The 23,328-nt window shown below is 36.6% G+C and overlaps 1 protein-coding gene across 1 annotated transcript in view; it reads right to left on the bottom strand.

Moving 5' to 3' along the window:
- Positions 1 to 23,328, bottom strand: part of LOC142978183 (transmembrane protein 64) — a 43,205-nt gene that overhangs the window by 10,731 nt on the left and 9,146 nt on the right. The window contains exon 2 of the mRNA XM_076122513.1: positions 15,014 to 15,169. Coding sequence (XP_075978628.1) covers positions 15,014 to 15,169 — 156 coding nt within the window. The remainder of the gene's footprint in view (positions 1 to 15,013; positions 15,170 to 23,328) is intronic.

The raw sequence follows: 23,328 nt of genomic DNA, 5'->3' as shown, positions 1-23,328 counted from the left end.
CTAAAAATAGCATAGTTCACTTACTGTTATATAGAAAAAAAAGACAAAATTTTAAGGCAAGCTAGTATTACAAGTTTATAAAAAACACTTTCAAAACCAATTTTATAATCAGCACTTGTTTCCTACATACAAATTCGGCGGTAAAATTACAGCCTAAGTGTGAACTATCAACCCATTTATTTACAAAACGTTTTAACTCCTACAAAAGCAGAAGCTTGTAAAAGCACTTCATATTTGAGCTTATTATGCTAGTATTTGAAAACCAAAGAACACCTAAAAGTGCTGTCATATGGTCAAAATATAGTACCTACACTTAATCACCCTACACGGTAACTTAAACACCAAACCTTCACATGAAAACGTCAACCAAAATTAAACGTAGGTAAATTAGCATTAGTCACATACAAATTGAACTTAACAGTCGGTTAGATGGCAAACGCGATAACACTGAAGGGTTCCGTGTACAGACGGCATACCTTCAGCGATAAGGTACGCGAATATCATTATGTAAACTGTTCGGGAAATACTAATGTAAGAATAACTGGCTCTGTGGTTCGGTCGGTAGTGGCGCTGATCGTGAAGTCTTGGGGTTCGAGTTACAGGTCTTTTTTATACTCATATTGGTATATTTTCAAGAGTAGCCCGGAGTTTGATAACATGCCCGCCAAATGGCAATAGGCTTGCCGGCCTTGCTTGCAAATGAGTGCAAAATTAACTCGTGTAGAAGCTTTTAGGCTTCTTTCCTAGAATAACCTATGTGGATTTTAGTAAATTATATTAGTCCCGTGTAATTAGGGTTGCTATCGAAGTTTCCTGAATTTTTCCTAGTTTGAGGGTACCCGGGATATTGTGTGGTTGTAGTTTCAGTCACAATAAACGTCGCCATTGTTTTATCACTTCACTCATCTGAAAACTTCTTAAAGTATATTTTTTGGATTAGGTACTTGTCTTCCATCTCCCTTAAGTGACTATGAAGAAGTTACATGCCTAACCAAGATTAGAGGAATTGTACAAAGTTTCTCCACATCCAAAATCGAGTATTTCAACTGAAATTGTATTTTAAACTAGCAACCCTACGAGTAATGGATGTTGAAGGCATGATTCCATGTGGGTAGTACATTATGTGTGGGAGTACAGTATCCGATGATAGAAAATAGATCTGAAAAATCTCAATTCATACTATTTAAAGATCTACATAAAAAAAATACATGAATATAAAAATCACAAGTCTAAAGAATAGTATTTCGGCAATTTAGACAGCAATCATCATAGGGAAGAAATGGAAAATATCGTATGAGTATTTGACACCCGAAATATGTCCCAAGAAAAAGAGCTATAGTAAAAATCATGAACTGGAAATAAGACAAAACCTTTTTTTTTTTGCGTCAGGAATATGCATTACTGCATGTCCCGCCCCAGGAAGGAAAGCAGGTGTCTGTCGGGGTCTCCCGCCGGCAAAGCGTTCAGGCTAACGTAGGCACACCGACTAAAAACCTGACGGTGTTCCTTCAACGGTCACCATAAGGTGGCCAGGACGAAATAAGACAAGACCTAGGCTACCTTTAATACCTAAAGAAATGTACCTTGTGCACCTATAAACTTTATAATGAATCTTGTCCTAAAGCCCGGAAGACTGGGCACCTAATCGATTACAACAGGTGAATACACAGCGGAATTTTGATACAGACGAATAAATGCAATTAACTCTATAAAAACAGTGAGTGGTTGGAAAATATTGAAAATAAATTGGAAAGTATAAAAATAATACTAATGCTTTTGCACGTGCTCTAAAATGAATTGCATCGCTTTTAAAGCTTGTATACTGGACCCACCACTATTATTTTTCTCCAAGCCGATATTCGGCTACTGCGGCCTGTTTCAATAAAACCAGCCAACTGTGCAGGACTATGTTTATAGTGTCCAAGTGTGTGCACAATACACAGGTACACTCTCTATTCCTTTTAGTCTCATAGCCCGACGGGACGGCTAAACCGACACGACCAGTGAGAGGTCAGGCGCAGGACCGACGGCTTTACGTGCTCTACAGGCACGAAGGTCCACGACCTCAAGTTCCTAACTCAGGACAATTTCTGAGTAATTCTTATCAGAAAACAAGGAAAATACTTTTTTGGTCCGACCAGGGATTCGAACCCGACCCAACTGCCACAAAGGCAGTCACCAGCCACTTATGCCGCAGAAAGGAAGCTCATAAAAAGCCTGTGTGTAGTTTTCAATGTAGGTAAAGATCCATTGAATAGATTGTCTGTCGTGATCAATTACTCATCAGTGCATCAAGGCGCGATCGTTTGAAGTAAATAGATTCGAGACAGCTGGATAGTCAGCGGGGCTTTAAATCACCGAGCAAACATTGTGTTTATAACACATTTCATCATTTTTGCACTTCAGTTTTGTTCCCTCCCTCCTTGGGAAGAAGGACCCTTGTCCAGCAGTGGGACAGTACCAGAAAGTAACGAGTTAGAAAGAAGTGTTCTAAGATTATTATACTTGTCTTAGCATCGCGGGACGATATGATCAATACGGAACCCTAAAAACGAGATCTGACCAAATCATGATGGATGTTACCTCTGAAAATGATGAACTATTGTATCTGTCACCTACTTGTCATTAGCACGGCTGTCATTTTCGAAGATTTGACAGTCGTTACCAGTAGTCAGAAGCTGGAAAGTGAGTGACAACCGGTCTTACTGAGGGGTATCGTGTTAGAACAGAGATAATTGGGATGCGGAGGACCGACAGGCAGTCGCTCCATGTAAAATACTGGCATTCAGCTGCATCTGGTGAGACCAGAAGCCGACTCCAACATAGAGAGAAATGCTAGGCTGATTGAACTACTAGTAGTATCGCCTAACACAAGACGTCAGTCCATATTGTCACTCAATCTAGCGACATTGAATCACAAACGAGATAGGCCTGGACTATAAATAGCACCCAGTCAGTAGGCTGCAGTAGGCGTTATTCATAGACCAGTAAATATAGTTCGATCTGTTTCACTCAAGTGCACGTGTCAAAGGTATTGTTTGCTGTTATTTTTAACTGAGAAAGTGCGTATTTGGTTTATTCTATTTATGTGAGCTACGTGTAAAGTACAATGTAGTAGAAACAGTTATAATAGTCCTGCTTTGTGTAAGATCTTTGTTCTAGGTCTTACCCCCGGTTTCTGAGTACATTTAGCGGTAGTTTATTAATTAAAAAGCGTTTATTTTAGAGTTTAATTGAATAGATAAACTACTGCTAAATGTACCTCAGAAACTGGGGGTAAGTCTTGTTTAATTTTGGATATCCGAATGGAGGAGAACTAAAGAAAATGATTGATGGTATATAGAAGATGCGTACGATAAGAAAACAGGTGATAGGATTACGAGATTGAGATTTTTTTAAATAAAATTAGGAGAATGCGGTCTCTGGCTTGGTCTGGATAACTAAAAAACAATTTATCTCTGCACTTAAGTAATTTGTGTGATAGAGACGAAAGCCACCGCTACGAACCGCGAACCTACGAAACCGCGGCGACGAATGATATGGAAATTAAGAATAGACAAAATCTACACAAATGCAACACTAAAGCCAACGTTAGGTATATTCGATACAATTTAAAAACAAGCGTCAATGGATGACTGTAGCATTTGCTTCTACCACACACGTCTGCACTTTCCTCTGGTTTTACCCACATGACGTGCACAAATAAGGATAAATAAATCAACACCGTTAAAAACATTCACTGTTACGAACCGCATTACTATCGTGCAAAGCATTTAAGGCTAGTTTCCCGGCTTATGGATAAACACTGGATAACAAATTCAATAGACAAAGGGACAAATGTTTTGAAAAATATGTTTATATTCTATTTGACAAGCATATATTACTTACTACTACTTATTACTACCCGCGACTTCCTCGGCGTAAGACAAAATAAAAAGGTAAAAATAAACTATGTAATAATCCATCTGCCAAAATTTCATTTAAATCCGCTCCATAGTTTTTCGGAGAACGAATAACAAACAAACAAACACACATCCATTCACCCCAACGAACTTTGGTACCTAATACTTTTTCAGAAACAGAGAATTTGGCCAGATTCCTCATTTCTGAATTAATTTATGGTCATAACTGACAATATTCTGCCTGATAAACTAACCAATACTTATTCAGAAGTAGCTGAAGCAGTGAAAACCGGCGCTTAATAGCATATTAAACCGAGTTCCGCTCTAGAACGGTACACCACACATCAAATGTTATGATTGAAAAGGGCGAGGTCGCTCTCCGGATAAATATAGTTTGAATATTGATGTGCTTTCAAAAACACGTCACATTGTTTTGCAAAAACATTTCCTTGACGTACGTAACGTTTTGAAAACACGGAACCGAAAGTTAGTACAAAGATTCTTTTATTGATGAAACCTTGCAAAATTGTTTAATACATTTATTGAGGGCATGCAAAGTCCCCAGGCTGCATTTGGCTAGCGTGGTGGACTCAAGGCCTAACCCCACCCTCACTTGGGAGGAGACCCTTGCTCAGCAGTTAGACAGAAAAGGGTTAAAAAAAATGAAAATGTTCAGTAGATAAAGGAGAAAACAACTTCCTTTACTTACGTTTTTATGTTATTTATATTAATATTAAAAAGGTCAGATGCGTACTCGTAACCGGCGGTCCTGTATTACAAGATGTTTGGATGTGAATGAAGAAATGGAAGTTTGTAAGGATCGTACCAAGTGGCGTTCTTTAGGCTCTGCCTACCCCTATGGGAAGAAGGCGTGATGAAGGCGTATTCCGTATGTAAGTATTTAATACCTCGTAGAAAGTATCAAGAGTTCGTGTTCACGTTATTGATTTCAATATGGCTTCACATAAAGATTCAAGTGGAGATTAGACACCAACAGCCTTGTAGATATTGAAATGACATTCTGACATATACACTCAATGTATCCTGTAAAGGTACGTACAAGTAAAGAGCTTTATTACAATCTAAAGCAAAAACGATGTAAGTGTTGGGTACAATTATTATATTTCAGGGAAACTCTATACCCTTTAAATGATATGCAAGGATGTGTGCCAATTACCACCATGGTTAGTGTAACTTGAGCCGAAACATCAAGCAACCAAACTAATAATTATAATATGACATAAAAGTTGGAAAATTATGATACAAGAACAAACGCAAAGAATAAAGAAAATGATGAAAAGTTATAGTAGAACGAATAGCTCTTGATACTTTTTGTTTACAGCCTCCTACGGGAAATGATCGTGATGTATACGTTACAGCCGTGATACACTAACTTGATCCGTGACGCAACAAACATGGCCGCCAGAGGGGACATTATTAGCCCCTCTGGCCTGATCTCGTTAATTTAACAGGCGTGAATCGACAAGCCGATTGAAGTAGGTATTATACTATTTCCTTACATTGTTTGAATGCATTGGTTTTTTATATGAGTAAATGTAACTAGGATTAATCATTCGAAGGAATATAAAAAATATTTAAATAACACTATTTGCAAAATTGTGTGTTTTGACTGGCTCCGAGGCGCAATGGTTTAAGCACCATTGTGTCGGGAGGTCGTGGGTTCGATTCTCACTTCGGTTTATATGAGCTTAGCTATTGAATAGATAAACTATCGCTAAATACCTCAGAAGCATCACTTCTAGCAAACAGCACCACAGTTTCAATGACATCGTATGCAAAAGCACATAAGTTCTCGCTTTCTAATTCGTTTCCTTTACACCCTGTATATGAGATAAGATGCGAAACTGGCATATTTGCATCATGCTGTGCCAGGTACAAAATGCTATTCACGCAGGTGAATGTGAGAGATTGTGTCATTTGCGGCATGCATCTTTGATAAACATGCCTTAAGCAGTCACCTGCATGGATAGCATTCTTTAAGTGAAGTTTAGTGTGTATCTGTACAGCTAGAAATGATATAACGCACTATATCAGTCTAGCAAACATTTCTTCACCTATTAAGTCTAGTGATACGGCTTATACATAAACCGTAAAACTAGGCCTACGACGACGACGACTATCAGGTAAGATAAACCGATAGCAAATGTATAAAGACAAACGTCAAAATTTCATTGAATAAGCACTAACAATTAACTAAATTATTATCACTTGCTCTAACGGTAAAGGAAAATATCGTGACGAAACATATTGAGGGCATGCAAAGTCAAAGGGTTGGGACCCGCACTTGGCCAGCGTGGTGGACTCAAGGCCTAACCCTTCCCTCGTTCGGGAGGAGACCCTTGTCCAGCAGTGGGACAGATACGGGTTAAAATTAAAATCAATAATAACATTATACTCATTTACAAGTATTTTTAAAAGATAGTAAACTGAGAAATTCTTAGAACTAAAGGTCAGGATAGTACAAGAGAATCAATTCCCAGAATTACCTTTCTTCGGACTTAGCACTCAATTTAAGCAGTCCTACACCCGTCTAGATAAACAAGAAACTAGTTCAAGCCGGTTGTAGTATGACGTCACTACGCACCGTCGAAAAGCCGTTTGTTTACCAAATGCGAGCACGTGGTCGGCTTACACATACATACGTTACATGGCACAAATGATATATGATCTTTGGGTTGGCACACGTGGTACTAACAACAATAAACCGATCACTTGGAGCTGAGAGATTTTGAAGTATTTAAAGGATATTGCAGCTGGTCTTAGTCTGAAAATAGATTGGTAAACCTTATTGGTTATGGTAATAACAGCCGCTGTAGCCGATTCGGTACTAGTACTACTTATATGTAACACAATTTACAAAACGGATTAAGTAATAAATAGTAAAGGATTATTGACGTTTCATACAAGAGACGATAAATTACACGACAATGAGAGAACACTTTAATTAACAACGAAAAATATATTAATTAGAAACGCAAACTTCAAAATTAATAAAAAAATATTGGTATAAAAAAATAGGTTAAGTACGTCGAAGCCAGTTTTCTTCGTCGTTATGCGACTATACCAGAGATTCTGCGTTTAAAACCACGCTTTTGCAAATAAAACAGCCGTTCTTCAAATATTGAAAGTGCTGACAATCGTCGATCAACAAAAGTACTCAAAATCAATTCACACTACAAATCTAAAAGTCAAACTAACACAGCATTCATTATTTTCGAACCAGATCAAGTTTTCATTCCGTGTAGCAAAGACTGGATAGTCTGGATACTTTTGCACAAACTGATTGCCACTTGTACAACAGCCTCTCAAATGTGAAAGAGCACTGGAATATTGTCAGCGAATTTCGTACAAGTCGACTTGACAATCTACTCGACTATCGCAAACTAGATGATGTAGCGAATATTCAGATTTTTTAAATATACGTTTTATTGACATTTTAAAGTACACCCTTATTAACACCCTTTGACACCAAGTAAGTTTTGTGTTGTCGTTTTGCGACTAAAACCCCCGAGATTCTGCATGTTAAACCACGCTTTTGCAACTAAAACAGCCGTTTTTCGACAAAATTGCCACTTCGCGTCTAAGACAGCATTTTTACGACTATTTAATGTGCCGACAATCGTCGATCAACAAAAGTGCTCTAAATCAATTCACACTACAAATCTAAAAGTCAAACTAACACAGCATTCATTATATTCGAACCAGATCCAGTTTTCATTCCGTGTAGCAAAGACTCGATACTTTTGCACAAACTGATTGCCACTTGTGCGACAGCCTCTTGAATGTGAAAGAGCACTGGAATATTGTCAGCGAATTTTGTACAAGTCGACTTGACAATCTACTCGAACTGTATCGCAAACTAGTTGATGATGTAGCGAATATTTTAGATATTTTAAATAATGTTTTATTGCCATTTGAAAGTACACCCTTATCACCACTCTTTGCCAATCACCAAGTCAGTTTTTTCGTCTTTTTGCGATTAAGACCGACATTCTGCATCTTAAACCACGCTGTTCCGTCAAAAATTGCCACTTCGCGTCTAAGATATCATTTTACGACTGTTGAATGTGCCGACAAACGTCGAACAAAAGTACTCAAAATCAATTCACACTACAAATCTAAAAGTCAAACTAACACAGCATTCATTATATTGAACCAGATCCAGTTTTCATTCCGTGTAGCAAAGGCTCGATACTTTTGCACAAACTGATTGCCACTTGTGCGACAGCCTCTTGAATGTGAAAGACCACTGGAATATTGTCAGCGAATTTTGTACAACTCGACTTGACAATCTACTCGACTATCGAAAACTAGTTGATGATGTAGCGAATATTCAGATTATTTAAATATCCTTTTAAGTTGACTATTTTTTATTTACTAGTGATAGGTAATGCTAATTTATTAATTCTTTTTCCTCGAGATGGTTGCAGTTTTTCTCATGTTTTCGTATTTGTTTATTTGAAACGTTTTTATACTTCTGGTGTGCTTCTTTTCAGGATGATAGGCCCTTAAAGTCCTACTAATATTATAAATGCGAAAGTGTGCAGGGATGGATACATATATACTTATGTTTGTGACTCTTTCGCGAAAAAAACTACAGAACGAATTTTAATGAAATTTGATATACCTAGATTAACATAGGATACTTTTCACTCTAGAAAAACCTTCACGATAGACAAGATGCGGACGGGATCTAGTGTTATATAAACATGTGTTTCCTTTTACTTCATGTTGTGCTCTAAGATAAATTAGATACCAGATTACCTTGTCAGACGATCAGATGCCTGCAAGTTATTTTCTAACAGGCACAACGTATTTCATACCGGTTTTAAAGCCTGTATGACTTCTTAGAATTTTTATTTGCATACCTTAGCGTTATTTTAAGCTCCAAAAGAGGTAGAGTACTAACGGCAATTAATACTTAATTGCCGTTGTATTCTACCGAGCACTATATTATCTTATTAAAAGATCCATATTTGGTATTTTGCAGACAACCGTAGAATTTTGATTATAGTTAACTCCATAGTTGTAACCTTTGAAATATCAAACCAACATCATCAGTAGAGTGATCGCAAAATTACATGCAAAAGATTTCTAGCCCTGGTTATACAAGGAAAAGTAAAAGCAAATGTGTCTTTAACACACGGAACTCCTAACTTTACTTAAGATTACCAGACTGAGTTATCAGCAATTACAGTTAACCACAAACCAACTAGAGGATCATTACAGATAATATCTTTGTGGTTAAGACTCCTTGCTTATCTATGTTTATATTACTGGCTGATAATAGTCTGTAAAAGATAAGTATTGTTTGATCTAGATTAACTAGTAATTTCAATCATAGATTTTATTATTAAATCATGCCTATAAATTGCCTATAAAGTATTATTAATATAAATATATTTATTTTATTAAATTATCATTGTATCAATTATTAATTATTATTAATATTAAGTAAGACCTAATACTTGCTGTAGTAACCTAGATAAGTAACAGTATCGCTCAAAATGAGGCTCTCATTGAAAACCAGCGCTGCAATATCTTCGTGGTATTGCAGCATATAGCTGAAGTAGGGCCTCATTGTTGGCAATACGTGCACATATTGTTCTTTTTTTTATTGTTTATATTTGTTTATTGCCAACAATAAAATTATTTTCATTTTCATTTTAACTAGATTGTGTTGATACAGAACAGGTGGGAATGCCCCTTTACAAATTGCTCCTTTTCATTGGTAGAAAATTGTAGAAGGAAAGAAAAAGTCTTATTTTCAGTTACAATGATTATCTTTGAAGAGTAATATTTAAACGAACAAACAGATAATAATAGTATGAACTAATTAAAAACACACCTAAATGATAAAACTAGTCGAAGAACATAAAGGATACAGCATACTGAAACCATGCCAGTTAGAACATTGACAAAAATATACACATATGCAATCCATTAAATCATTAACTTTAAATAAAAATTATCGAGCAATCAAATAAACATCCTACCTCGCCGCTCCCATTGGTTATGGAAAGATTTTTTTTATGCAAGAATTTTATAAGAATTCGCTATTTTAAATTTATGATTATTTATTTCACAAACTTCTCATTACAACAAAATAGGAAACTATCCAAGCACTAACTTCACAGCATTGTAAAACCACAGTAGTATGGTCATTAGCAGTTAGCCGGTTACAATAATGCAGGCGCGGTTCAATTCTCACAGTGTTAACCTAGACCTCGTTTTAGTGTATATGTGTTCGCATTGACGTGAGAGAATGAGGGGAAAAACGTTTAAAAGTAAAAGGGAAAAGATCAGAAGCTGTTATAACCAGTCAGGTTTGCAAAGATTGTAAGGTTTTTTAAATAAGATCACGCCTTGTCTAAATAGATTTAGAGACGTAATACAATCAGGTCTTGTGTATAAATTAGGGGACGAGTTGATTACTGCACCATAATTAACAACAATCTAATAAAAAATCATATTTCCCCATTCGGGAACCTACCTGAGGTCAAGTGATTAGTAGAACTAAACAGTTCAAAAGAAATGTCTTATGTCTTTTACAAGTAATACACAACAACCTACTTCAATATGTATGGAAGTTTGTTGACCGTCTACACAACACAGAAAAAACTAACGTTGGGAATACCTACAAATAAATCATAGCTGCTTTTAGATCCGTGTCTAGACCCTCCATTAAAATACACCCGGGTCTTTAAACTGAACAATTCGATATTAACAAATAAGATATTGCTCATTCAACAGAGCAGAGAATGGTATACTTCTCAGAAACAATATGACGTATGAGACTGAGATTTTTATTAACTAACAGGTAAAAAACCGGTTTATTGCAGTTTATAAGTGCAATATGTGTGATTGACTGACTCATAAAAGTAACGGGATAGGAAGTACTCGGTACAAAGAACAAGTAAGGATAAAACTAAAACGGCAGGAAAAAATATAACGATACTCCTTCTCACGTGACTAAACATTGGCCAAAGATGTACTACTATTTATACTTTTTACGGAAGTGCAAGTCAACTGCTTTCTCCAAAAAAATGTAAAGACACGAATAGCTTACCTCGTACTTGTCATGTGTCAGTAAAAAATAGGTCTACTCTATAAGCTAATTGATTCAGAGCAGCTACAACAAGATGTCATAAGATGACTTATTTTGACAACACGTTTCTATGAAAATCCTTAAAATACCACTGGCTAGAACCGGTAAGTTGCAATTTTAGATCAAGCAGAGTGGGAGACTACTTCAAATTAAAATTAATAATTACTGAGTGGTGAGTTCTCTCTACAAAATGTTTTTACTCATACTTAATGGATTTTTAATAATGGAAAACTGAACGATATCTTTATGGTGTTGCCAAGCCCAGTTCAATAGAAAATGTAGGAGCGGCAACTGACACACACTTATTATCTTGTAAGTGGTTGATGCAATGGCAATATACCTACCTTGTGAAGATAATTGTATTTTAGATTAGAAAGCTAAGCTAAGCTGGTGTAGCACTAATGAAGGCGAGAATTAATTTTGTACCTGTCATTAAGTAATATGGATAACGTTCTTTCTGGTAGTAAGCTCTCTACTATTGAGGTCTGGTAACTTTTGCATTAAAGGTACAATTCACAAGCTATTACGATTTACCCTTTTCAAACTGATGATAGATCTAGAATTTTTGAGTCTAAAAAGACTATAATTATTATCAAAATATGATTAAAACTGAAAATCTTCAAAATGAATAGATTTTTAATCTATTCATTTTGGAAATTCCAGAAAACGTCCAACCCAATTTGCAATCCAAAATCTTACTATTTCAGGTTACATAAACAGGGATTTTAAATCATTTACAACTAAAGGAAATGAGTCCTCAACGTCACTAAAATTCAACAGCATAAAGTATATAAGCCTGACTGGACAGCAAAACAAAACACTTTTAAAAGCATAAGGCAGGCCTCTCCTCATAATAAGCCCAGTCATCTCAATAGCTAAGGAGTTGTTCTTAGACTTGAAACATAGAATTACTTGCACGCAAAGACAGAGCAATTCAGGTAAAGTGTCGTTTCCGATCAATAATAAGTAGTTCGAGTGTGTTATCATATTTAATCTAACACGAATACCAAGAAATACTTTATTATATTAGCTAGACATCGAAAATGTATCATTAGGATCGTCTTCGTGGAATTAGAAAAGATATGGATTCCTTTATATGTTTTGAAACAGCTCTTGCTTTAGATATTAAAATGTCATAAAGAATTTCTTAAATGGAAATGGCGGGACGACCTGTACCGGGAATTACTGGTCGGAAAGATGTACCAGAGGTTACCGCTGACAGGGTATTTAGAAGAAAAAGGGGGAAGCCTTTGCTCAGCAGTGGACGCCCAAAAGGGTAAGAAAAAAAAGTCTTCTCCAGACACCTTCCTAGAAGGATGACAAGGATGAAAGGAATCTGGGAGTCTATCGAATAGACTTTTGGTCAGTAGTGGGATAGACTAACGTAGGCTATGAAAAAAATATGGATTGTTCAAATTTTCTCCAGAACGTTGTTTGTTTGTTATAATTTTCTAGAACACTTGATAGCGTGTTTAAAGTACAATATTGTAATCGTATTATTATGTAGAGACTGATACAATCACTTTGTCAAGTGGATTACTGATAATAATTATAATTAATATACTCGTAAGGATTTCGAAACTACCTATTTTCCTTGTACAAGACTGCATATTGCACAAGTATGATATAAAACAGATTTTATAAACACAAGTATTATGGTATAGAACCGTTAGTTGACGTACCCCCGGTTTCTGATATCTTTATGTCGTATAATTATCTTTATATATATAATTCTTCTGTAAGTGTGTATGTCACTGAACTTCTCTTAAACAACTGGACCGATTTTGATGAAATTTTTTGTGTGTGTTCAAGGGGATCTGAGAATGGTTTAGATTATTAAAAAAGTTTAAAATTTTCAAATGAAAGACGTGTAGACAGGACAACATCTGTCGGGTCCGCTAGACTTATATATAAAAAAACGCTATTGAATAGATAAACTACCGCTAAATGTACTGAGAAACCGAGGGGAAGTCCTTGTCATAGAATATAGACTTGCGAATGCGAACACATGATTGTTTTTGGCAAGATCCTTTTCAGTACCTAAAGCCAGCCAGTCAGTGCGCTCACCGGTCGGTAAACGATCAGTGGGTTAAGCAACCGTTGGCGCGGTGATTCCACAAATGGGTGACCGCATAGTAGTATTTGAACCGAGCGTCTCCGTGCTGCGGAGTGCGCGTAAATAGTCAGTCCCGGTTGTTGTCTATTAAGATAACATGCAACATTCGTTAAGCCATGTCAAAGGCCTTTCGGGCAGCTTGAACGACTCTGACACTATAGGTTGACCACCGTCTCTAAGGTCTAAGGCCAAACTTAATGTACGCAACAACAGTAGGTCCATTACAATGAAAGACGTTAATGAACGTGTGGCGACAAACGTGGATCGTTTGCAATTAGTCAATTTAACTACTACGTTTAACTGCATAACGATCTTGTTTGGAGACTGTAATTGTAGGCTAACTATTGATTTTGTTCTACTTGACTAGAACATGGTGCTATTGTCATTAGTCACGATTAATTTAATTAACATAGACTAACGTGGCAGACCCCCACCTGCCCCATCTACCACTCATCGTTCCGTATTGCGCCGATTTGGTGTTGAGTTGGACGATTTGAATTCTGGATTTGGGCCTAAAGAAATCAAAGAGGAAATCGCCCTGGGCTCGACGACAGCTCTAATTAAGGATTTTTTATGGTCACCTTTGAAAAATAACATAAGTTTGCAACAAAGACGTTATTTTGAAAAGACTAAAGCGTTATACTATAAATAATCCCTTTCAAAATATCGTGATTATCTCCATTCTCCATTAAGGTAACTTAGGTATGGAGAAATCCCCTCAAGCATTAGTCTTGTAGTCTTGCGACTGTACAAACAAGGAAGTTTCAATAAATAATGCCACCAAAAGTAGTTATCAAGGATACTGATCGTAAGAAATGATAATGTAATGCCTGTACCTACCTCTTAGACTTAGTAGGGTTGCCTGATATCACGAGCCTAAAGACAAATTTCACAGTTTATATATATGTATGTTACTATAAAAGCCCGGACTGTGGTAAATCCTAAGATTTTCCGGTAATACCTAAGATTTACCAACTCTCAATGGTAAAAGTCCGAACAATTCTTTTATTTCGAAAATTTTGGATCCCTCTCACGCACTCTACACTTGCTTTTGGAGTATTCTTTGAGCGGACTAGTAAAGCAGTTTTGCACTGTTACAACCAACTTATCTTAGGAAAAATGCAATTTCCTTTGTGACCGTGATTTCATTAACCTGTTACTCTAACACAAGTTTCTAAACTTTCAAAACTACAAGAACTAGACAACCGGCCGATCGACCTCTGAACTCGTAAGAGAAGAGACTTCCTAATACAATTTTTCCCAAGACAATTACGCTTATAGTGTCAACCCTAATCAGGTGCAACTAGACGTAGGGTCACGTACGTAACTTGAGGTCACTTGATGCCATTAAGTTACGACACTATAAGGAAAATTTCAACTATGTGTCATTTGCATCGGCCGAAGGTAGATGCTATTAGTAGTTTATCTTCCGGAGTGCGGAGTATATTCCTTACATCTTGGGCAAGTGCATATTTAAGAAAAATAAGTCCTGGTTATACTTTTATAAATATCTACCAGATAGCTTATCAGATGGAATTTTGAAAGTTGTTTTCATACATTTGCTTTCTCTTTATTCAGCAGATAGGTTATCTGAAACCTTTTTATACTTATTGGGAAACTATCCCAAGACTCCTAGACTATATAGATTTCTGGTTTCCGAAAAAAATGAACAATTTTACCCTTGCTTGCAAAAAAAAATAAAAAAAGCTTTTTTTTATTCTTATTCATTACAAATTGTAATTATTGGCGCCTGCTGACGTCAGTGTACGAAAAAAACTTGAGTATTTTCAGCTATTCTCGGACTTTTCTTAATATCGCTGGATAAATGTCCACTTGCATTTAGCCTAATAAATAAGTGTATGTTACCTGGAAGGCGAATACGACGTATCCAGTGAGATGCGACTCGTGCAGCACGTCGTGCATGGACCGCAGCGTGGAGCCCAGGTACACGTTGATCACCTGCGCCGGCAGCAGGCCCAGCATCGTCGCCAAGTGGTACCCGCAACCACCTACGTCGCTTACCTGGGGAGAGAGAAAACTGGATGAGTATTGAAGAATAGTAATAGTATCCAAATGAAGAGATCTCCACCACGAAGAACGGTCTCCGTAATGTGCTGTTAGTGAAGTGTATGGCAGTGGACTGGAACGGAGTAACGATAAAGATTAGTAATTTACATCAGTTTACGGATGTCTTGCCTGTTTTTTGACAGTTTGAATTAAATTATTGAATGAGGTACCCGTCTTGGACGACCTTCTTGAGCAAACAGGTATTGTATACATAAGTCACAAGGGTTTTACTTTTTGAAGAACTTAGGCATATCAGCGGAGAATATATTGATCAAAAACTCTTTTATCCTACTTAGTCTGTTAATGAAACAGCGAAGCATTACAATTCGAAGCCGCTCTCAAAATGCAACCAGCTCCGAGAATTAAACAGTTGTCGTACCAAAAGTGTCAAAGTACTATCTGTAACAAGTGTTACAACGTCAAAAGTTCCGCTTTACCTCGAACTTAGCCGTCACAAGTCACGGTGACAGTCGACGCGATAACACTTGTTACGATCTTATCTTAGACTGATTGAAGATTATATCTCACTAACGATTACATGTGTTTTTTCTGTGTGATCTTCATTCTGTTTGCGTTTTATTTCGAAACGTTCGTAGATCAGTAAGATATTGCACTTAATAGTAGAATATTTGAGTGGGGTGTTGTTATGCGAGGAGACAGTTTATCACTGAGATAATCGACGGCCTCTGTGGCGCAGAGGTTAAAAGGTGGTCGTCACGCCACTACCATTACGTCGGGAGGTAGTGGGTTAGTGTCCGTTGTTTGTATGTTTATAAAAGTCCCCGCGACACAGGAGCAATTCATAGAGCGGGAGTTATCTTAAAATAAAAACTCTACATAGCGGCATTAATGACAATTAGAATGTTGGGCCCGTAGTAAAATAAGCTATTTTGCGGTTGCCTTTCAGGCATTAGTCACTGCTGATCAGTAACTGCAGGAAATAGATAGTTTTATTTTTCAGCTGTCTTGCCTAGATTGTGAATTGACGAGCCCATCTGTCATCGTTGGTAATGCGCACGGCGCCAGTGCGTGCGCCTAAATAACAGTCGACGTATTCGCAGAACAGTTTAATCTTGAATGCCAAAATGTTTAGGTTTTACCAACTATATCAACCGGTAACTTTTGAGGAAAATTTATTTAGGTATAAAGTAGTTGCCAGTGTTTCCTACACGCTTTTATTTCACGCAACAAGCAATATTTTCGGTGTAGACCATTAGGCGGCGGTCGTTTAGCTAATCAGTCAAATCGACCACACGAAGGAAAGAAAGTTTAGCACGATTTTCCTAGAAATTACAAAAGTTATTATAACCGTTTGATATTTGCGTGCGGCACATACATTCCCAAGTTTTATGTAAAGAAATATGGAAAAGTGGAACACGTCAATCTCATTAGCATTCGTAAAGATTATAAAGTGGTGCGGTGGTAGCAACTAAATGTGTACAATTATGTTTTAGTGTTATTTGCTAAGCACGGAATCACGACAGGTACAATGCCTTTGTAAATTAACACCACCACCGACGGCGAATTAAACAACAATTTTCAAGTATTTGCATTTGAAACAAATTCGTGCTATTTGTAGCAGCCACGCGACGCCCTAAACACTGAAATGTATGACTTCCAAGTTTTTATTTCAGTTGAAATATGACATTTTCCAAGTATTTGCAGGTGATGATTCTATTTCATTCGGTTTGAAGGAATTAGAGTGAGACTCAGGATAAACATAAAAGTGAAACAGAAAGATTGATCGATTGTGTTAAGATAAACAAGCGGTGCTGGCCTTGGAGACGGCACGGACGACACAAATGAGTGTGTTCCAAATAGGCCAATTACCCGTATGAATGTCAGTATGAAAAAAATGTGTAAACATTGGCTTCGCAAACTAATAAAACTTGCATGGAAACAACAAAATAGGTTAGTATAGTAATAGACGAAAAAGAGACGGGCCCGTTATTCTTTCTCTATTTTTTCAGAAGTAGGAGAGAATAACTAAGATAAATTATATTGAGCAGAATGTACATGGTTCATACTATCATCATTATTAAAGAAGTTGTTTGAAGCTGTAGAAAGTTATTATCATTAGCTTCAACGATACAATATATCAAGGATATCCTGCTGTGATAAGCATTATAATGCATCATTGTTTGTATGCTACTGATCCAATTATCACGCAATATGGTGACCTAGCAGAAGCATGCGTACTCACAGAAACTATATTAATAAGTACTTAGGTATACCTACGGCTAAAGCTATCCTGAAGACCTTTATTCTTGCCAACAAATGGATACTAACATGATAGCCAAGCTTGGGAGCCGCTATAGAAGTACATAGCGTTACTATTCGCTCTAGTCGTAAAATATAAAATAAGCGTTACATTTTCAATATAACATCAATATCTAACATCGAAGGTGACGATATTCGTTTGATATTCTAAGATATATTTAGACGTTACTGCATGTAATGAAACTGCTGACGAAATGTAAATATTCCTTGAAGTAAAATAAACATTTTATGAGCTTGAACCTCGCCGGTATATTTCTGGCATCGGCGACGATGTTTACATGTTTCCTTAAAAACGTATTTTTCAGCAAATTGTTCGAATAGAATAATAAATCGGGATGAACTTTCCCAGCGGCCATTAACTTTAGTTTTATATGTGTGCAGACAATACGCTTTGACTGCCAATAGCTCTATAACTAACAACCATTCGTTACTTTATAGATTTTATAACGTCAGATGCAGCAGTTAACTGTGAATTATTGGATTGCATCGATAAGATATAAAATGTTTTTTATGTTGATTTTTGTCAACGAAATTTTATTGAACGTAGAGAAAAACCACTGCATAGAAAATTCTAATTATATCTGCAGGGTAAATGCAAAGTACTACTCATATAAAAAATAAGGCAACAAAAGTATTTGCATGTGTTCTTCGCATATTTTTGGAAGTCTTTGGATGGTTACACATAAAAATGGTTTCAGTTACAGTATCGAACATCTGGACTGTAGACGATTAATATGTTACTAGCCATGACATCAGTAAATATGCTAAATTTGTTGACTGACAACATTGGATTTAAAAATCGGACATTTCAGGCCGTTTTAAAACGACGTCATGTTATAAATAACTGCCTGAATGCAATTTTTTTTTCACAAAATTTGAGAATGTTCGTTAGATTCTGTAAGTCTTCATTTCAATCCATTGTTTTCAAATTCCATCAATTGACTTCCGATTAAATTATTAACGGTTTCGACACAGTTTTGCTTGAATTGAGAATTGGGGCACAAGATTCATCCAATGTCAAGTGGCTTGAAGAAAAAACACTGCTATGTAAAAATCTATCTCAAATATTCACAATCGTAAACAATACATAAAGCTAAATCATGCATTCAATAAAAACAATTTATGGCCTTAATACCAAAACAAGAATGTTGTTTTTCTTTCTAAATAAGAACAAATGACAGTCGACATGACCGGCGAGAATCGAAGCGGCGACAAATTAAAGATGCTGCGGTCATTGATACAATGTCCTTCGTTGGGGACACAATGAAGATCACAAAACGAAGAGATCTCACACGCATTGTGTAGTTTTGTAAATAATAAACACTAGCCAACGCTGGCAACCCGTCTTAATATCTGTTGATATTGCTGCAATATCTATATCTCTGAAACCATAAAACCGTATTTGATTAAACCACTAGCTTTAATCTTTCAATCAGAATAAATCCCTACAAAATCCAGCAGTTCTTACTTGGTATTCGAACAAACGAATGGTTAAAAATTGTACAATATTCAAGATACACTTGGCTCCGGACCAAGACACATGGCGGCAAAAGTTTACTGCCCTATACCAGATAAAAACAAGTTTCTATTAAGATAACAAGAACTGATATCATTGTAAGAGTAGCTGATAAGTTATTTGCGTTTTAAAATCAAACACAAAGGCAGTGTGTAGAAATTTCTACTATCTTTTATCGATAGTGTCCATCAATCTTCTTCGATAAAAACGACCTTCGCTTACATTTATTTAGATCTGTTTATCAATGAGTCCTACATACAATAACATAATGGGATTTATTTGAATAACAATCAATTACTTTGCGTAATTAATTAATGCGTGTTTTTTCGATTCTATTGCGTGCTAGAAGTACGCTAGAAATGTAACTGCTTACATTGTGCTGTTATGTTATGTAAATTCTCAATACAGTTGGTGTTATTTTGTTACACAATAACTGTTGCTGATTAACGCTTTTACTATAGGATAGCATTTACCACCTTTCTTTTGAGGATTTTCGATTGGACCCTCGATTATAAAGGAGATGTTCCCTATAGTGCAGTAGCAGCTCCTCACATCATCAATGCTTTATAGATTCACGATTAAAAAGAGTAGCTAGCTAGAAGTTTCATGCCAGCTCTTCTCATTGGCTCTACCTTCCGAACTTGTGGTACATTCACTCTCTATATCATTGACTATCATAAGTGTCAGCATTTGACATATTATAATAAATGATTTGATATTGATAGACTGAGCATACCATAAAATGGTACCGATTTCTGTCTTCAACTGCAAGGTATCAGCCAGCCAATACAAATGTCATAGGGCTAAAATATTCTATTGTCTCATAGACATGTACTGAAACTGTTAGTGAACTAAGGTTTTCCGTGCTAACCATCAGGTCATCAAACAAATAGAACACCATGGAAAGTTTTAACGACCAATATGGTGTTCCTTCTTATGGTGATGGCAGCCATTACACTGCTGATGGTGGTTCTAAATAACAATGACGATGGTCGTTAAATATATGGCCGTCAGCTAATCACGTCTGGTAGATTTTATAGGAGGAAATCATTGAGTATTAAATTCGAGACCATTTCATAATATTGATTATAGGAAGGGAATCTGGGCTCAACAGTATAAAATTGACGTAGGAACTGTGTAAAAGAATACAAATCTTAGTTTTCATCGCTACGCATAGAAGTCGAAATTTCTCGGTGAGAATCATGTCTCCTCTCAGAAGGAGAAATGGGTACGAAATGCCATGTTTGTATTTTCAACGTCCCCTTTATTGCTAAAGAACGAGGGAAAATTAAATGATCTGATTCAATAACTCTGATATGTTATAGGGCCTGTCTATATTTTGGACCCGAGACCATGGCAAAATGTACGACACATTCTATCAGATTTGACACAAGGTAATCATAATTCCTATTACCTTGCAAAATAATTATCTTAGAACTGCTCTACTAAGAACCAATCAATAAATTCAACACAAACTAAGTACTGTTTCCAAGACAGTCGATTGAACAATCGTATCAATACAAATACCACTTGTAGTAACGAATACTTCACAATAGACGTTCGCGTTGCAGTGAAAGCGAAACGCACAAGTCGTTAACGTCCTAGTTACAATGCCATGGTAACAGCTATAATGTGTACAACATAACATCACGCTTGTCTTTGGAACGGTATATTCCCGGTGTCCACCCCCTGCTTGTCCACCCCGGGTGGACAGAGACACAAATCTTTTAAAAAGTTCTCGGTGTCCACCCCTGGGGGACAGTGAGAATTAATATAAAATTATTCCCGCTGGCCACCCCGGACAAAGACACGAGTTTCATATTACTACTCTCGATTTTCACCGCCGGTGGACTGCTAAATAAACATTCTCAATGCCCACGCTTGCTGGAATTGGGTGTAAATAATTATAACAAAATTAATGAAGTAGGTATATAGTTTAATCATATTATCAACATCTCTAGGCTAAATAGAAGTAGGTACACTATCTATTGTGTGTTTTCCCATATAATGTTGATTGACCCTAAGTTGCGGCACTCATTAAACCAAGGTATAAGTTATAACAATAAACGTAAAAAAAAATATTTTAAGTGATCATTTTATTCACGACATGCGAATGGGACTTGTCAATGGGGACTTCAATATTGATTTATTTCTAGAAAGGATGAGGATGTAAAGTCTGTGACTTTGATTAATAAGTACCTATTGTGATAATTATTTGTGTAGATTGCAAAAGTAAAAGATGTTAGGTATATACTTACTTCATTAATTTTGTTATAATTATTTACACCCAATTCCAGCAAGCGTGGACATTGAGAATGTTTATTTTAGCATTGGCTTTGTCCACCGGCGGTGAACATCGAGAGTAGTAATATGAAACTCGTGTCTTTGTCCACCCGGGGTGGCCAGCGGGAATAATTTTATATTAATTCTCACTGTCCCCCAGGGGTGGACACCGAGAACTTTTTAAAAGATTTGTGTCTCTGTCCACCCGGGGTGGACAAGCAGGGGGTGGACACCGGGAATATACCTTTGGAACTATTATAGCATATTGTACTACTATACTACTATAGTGGGTACATTAAAAGACAACTCCCGCATCAACAATTTATTGTTCTTGGGTCGCGGCGACTTTTACAAACATACAAAAAGTACTACCGAAACAGTTATTTGTGGATCGTACAAATAATTGTTTCGTGTGGGAATGGAATTCACGACGTCCCGACGCAAAGGTAGCGGCGTGAGACACGGAGGCCTCTGAGTATAGTTTACTTACTGTGCATAGAAATTAATCGGATTCAGTGAGATAGTGGTTCTTCCCTTGACCTTAAATATTGATGGTAAAATATGGAGTTGTGAAGAAGAACACAATAATACATTTCTAAATTTTTTGACAAATTTGATTGAAACCGATGCTAATTCAAGTTGAATGACTTGGCACGTCCACAGGTTATTGAAATCTCAGTAGCAACAAGCTCGGTTTGAATGGCAAAAGGCCTGCCCTTAGTTAAGTACGTAGAACAGCCATATGCCACAGAATATTGGAAGAACTACCAACTTCTTGGTATAACCTTCAGAAAAAGGAGTCCTTTATTCATGGGAAATATAACAAAAGTGAAGGACGAATATTTTGACATAAACGTCGTATTTCTTGGTACCTAAATGACCATGACACGTCAAAAGGCCTTATTATATATGGTATAAGGGGTGTAAAGGGTGGAATGCGCTGATTGGTGCAAAGCAGGGATTTAATCGATGGTAACGAGGCGGAAGAGGGCGAGGGCCGAACTTATGTTAATTTTTTACCACATGATTTGCAATTTCCTTGCCAGATACATAGGTCAAATGAAAATCTATGGTACCTAATAATCGACTTGAAAATAAAAAAGAATTAACAAATTAGCTATGCATTGTCATGGTAAATTTTCATGGACGTAAAATTCTGCATGACAAAAAAATTAGATTGCTGCTCTCATTTGTTTAGCATCGATGAGACAAATTCTCAACTCAGAGCCTATTATTCTTGGGTCAGAAGAAGTCTTTTTAAATCCATCCATGACTGTCCTGCTATCCTGCTATCCCGCCCTACAATAGAGTAGTACTTTGCAAGTCACATGCCCTCAAGAAACGTGTTAATAAACTTAGAAGGTCATACAATGTTTGAAGAAGTCTTTAACAAACCAATATCCCGGACAAAAATTACAATCAGAAATGACTCTCAACCCATGAAACGATACCTGGAATTGCTTCATAACCACTTCTATTACAAATTAGTTCACCAACCTTAGCCTGTTATCATAGTACAAACTGCAGTATAATCGGCTCACACGTATGATTGCGTACAGAAGAGTGATAACAATGATTAAACCCATTGTTCTCGTGGTATCTAGGGCGCTCACTACCAGTATGTCGCTTTCACTGCGGCAGAATTTAATTAGTCTATTGCCAAGAGGGTTTCAGTGCGAGAACCGTTTATTAAATGGACGCACTTCATCATCACATTATTGACAAGGTTATGAGTACTAAAGGGCTTTTTAAAATGAAATATTAGAAACTATTGTACACTAACTAATAAACGCCGTGTAAGCTCTGATTATTTATACATAGATTTGTCACTTTTAATCAGTTTTGAAAATGTATATATCAGTAAAAAAGACAACAGTCTTTATAACTAATCAGAGCTTTCAAGACGTTCATTAGCAAGACAGATCGTTTGTAAGCTTCTGATAGATAGTATCAAGTTACATGTCCTATGAAGACAAGTGTATCTATTACTTCTTATTTCGACAATAGTTATCGCAGTTTCATACACGTAGATTAC

Source organism: Anticarsia gemmatalis, chromosome 14, assembly GCF_050436995.1.
Source record: "Anticarsia gemmatalis isolate Benzon Research Colony breed Stoneville strain chromosome 14, ilAntGemm2 primary, whole genome shotgun sequence".
Lineage (NCBI taxonomy): Eukaryota > Metazoa > Arthropoda > Insecta > Lepidoptera > Erebidae > Anticarsia > Anticarsia gemmatalis.
Note: the sequence above shows the minus strand (reverse complement) of the source record. Positions and strands in the feature narration are given on the sequence as shown.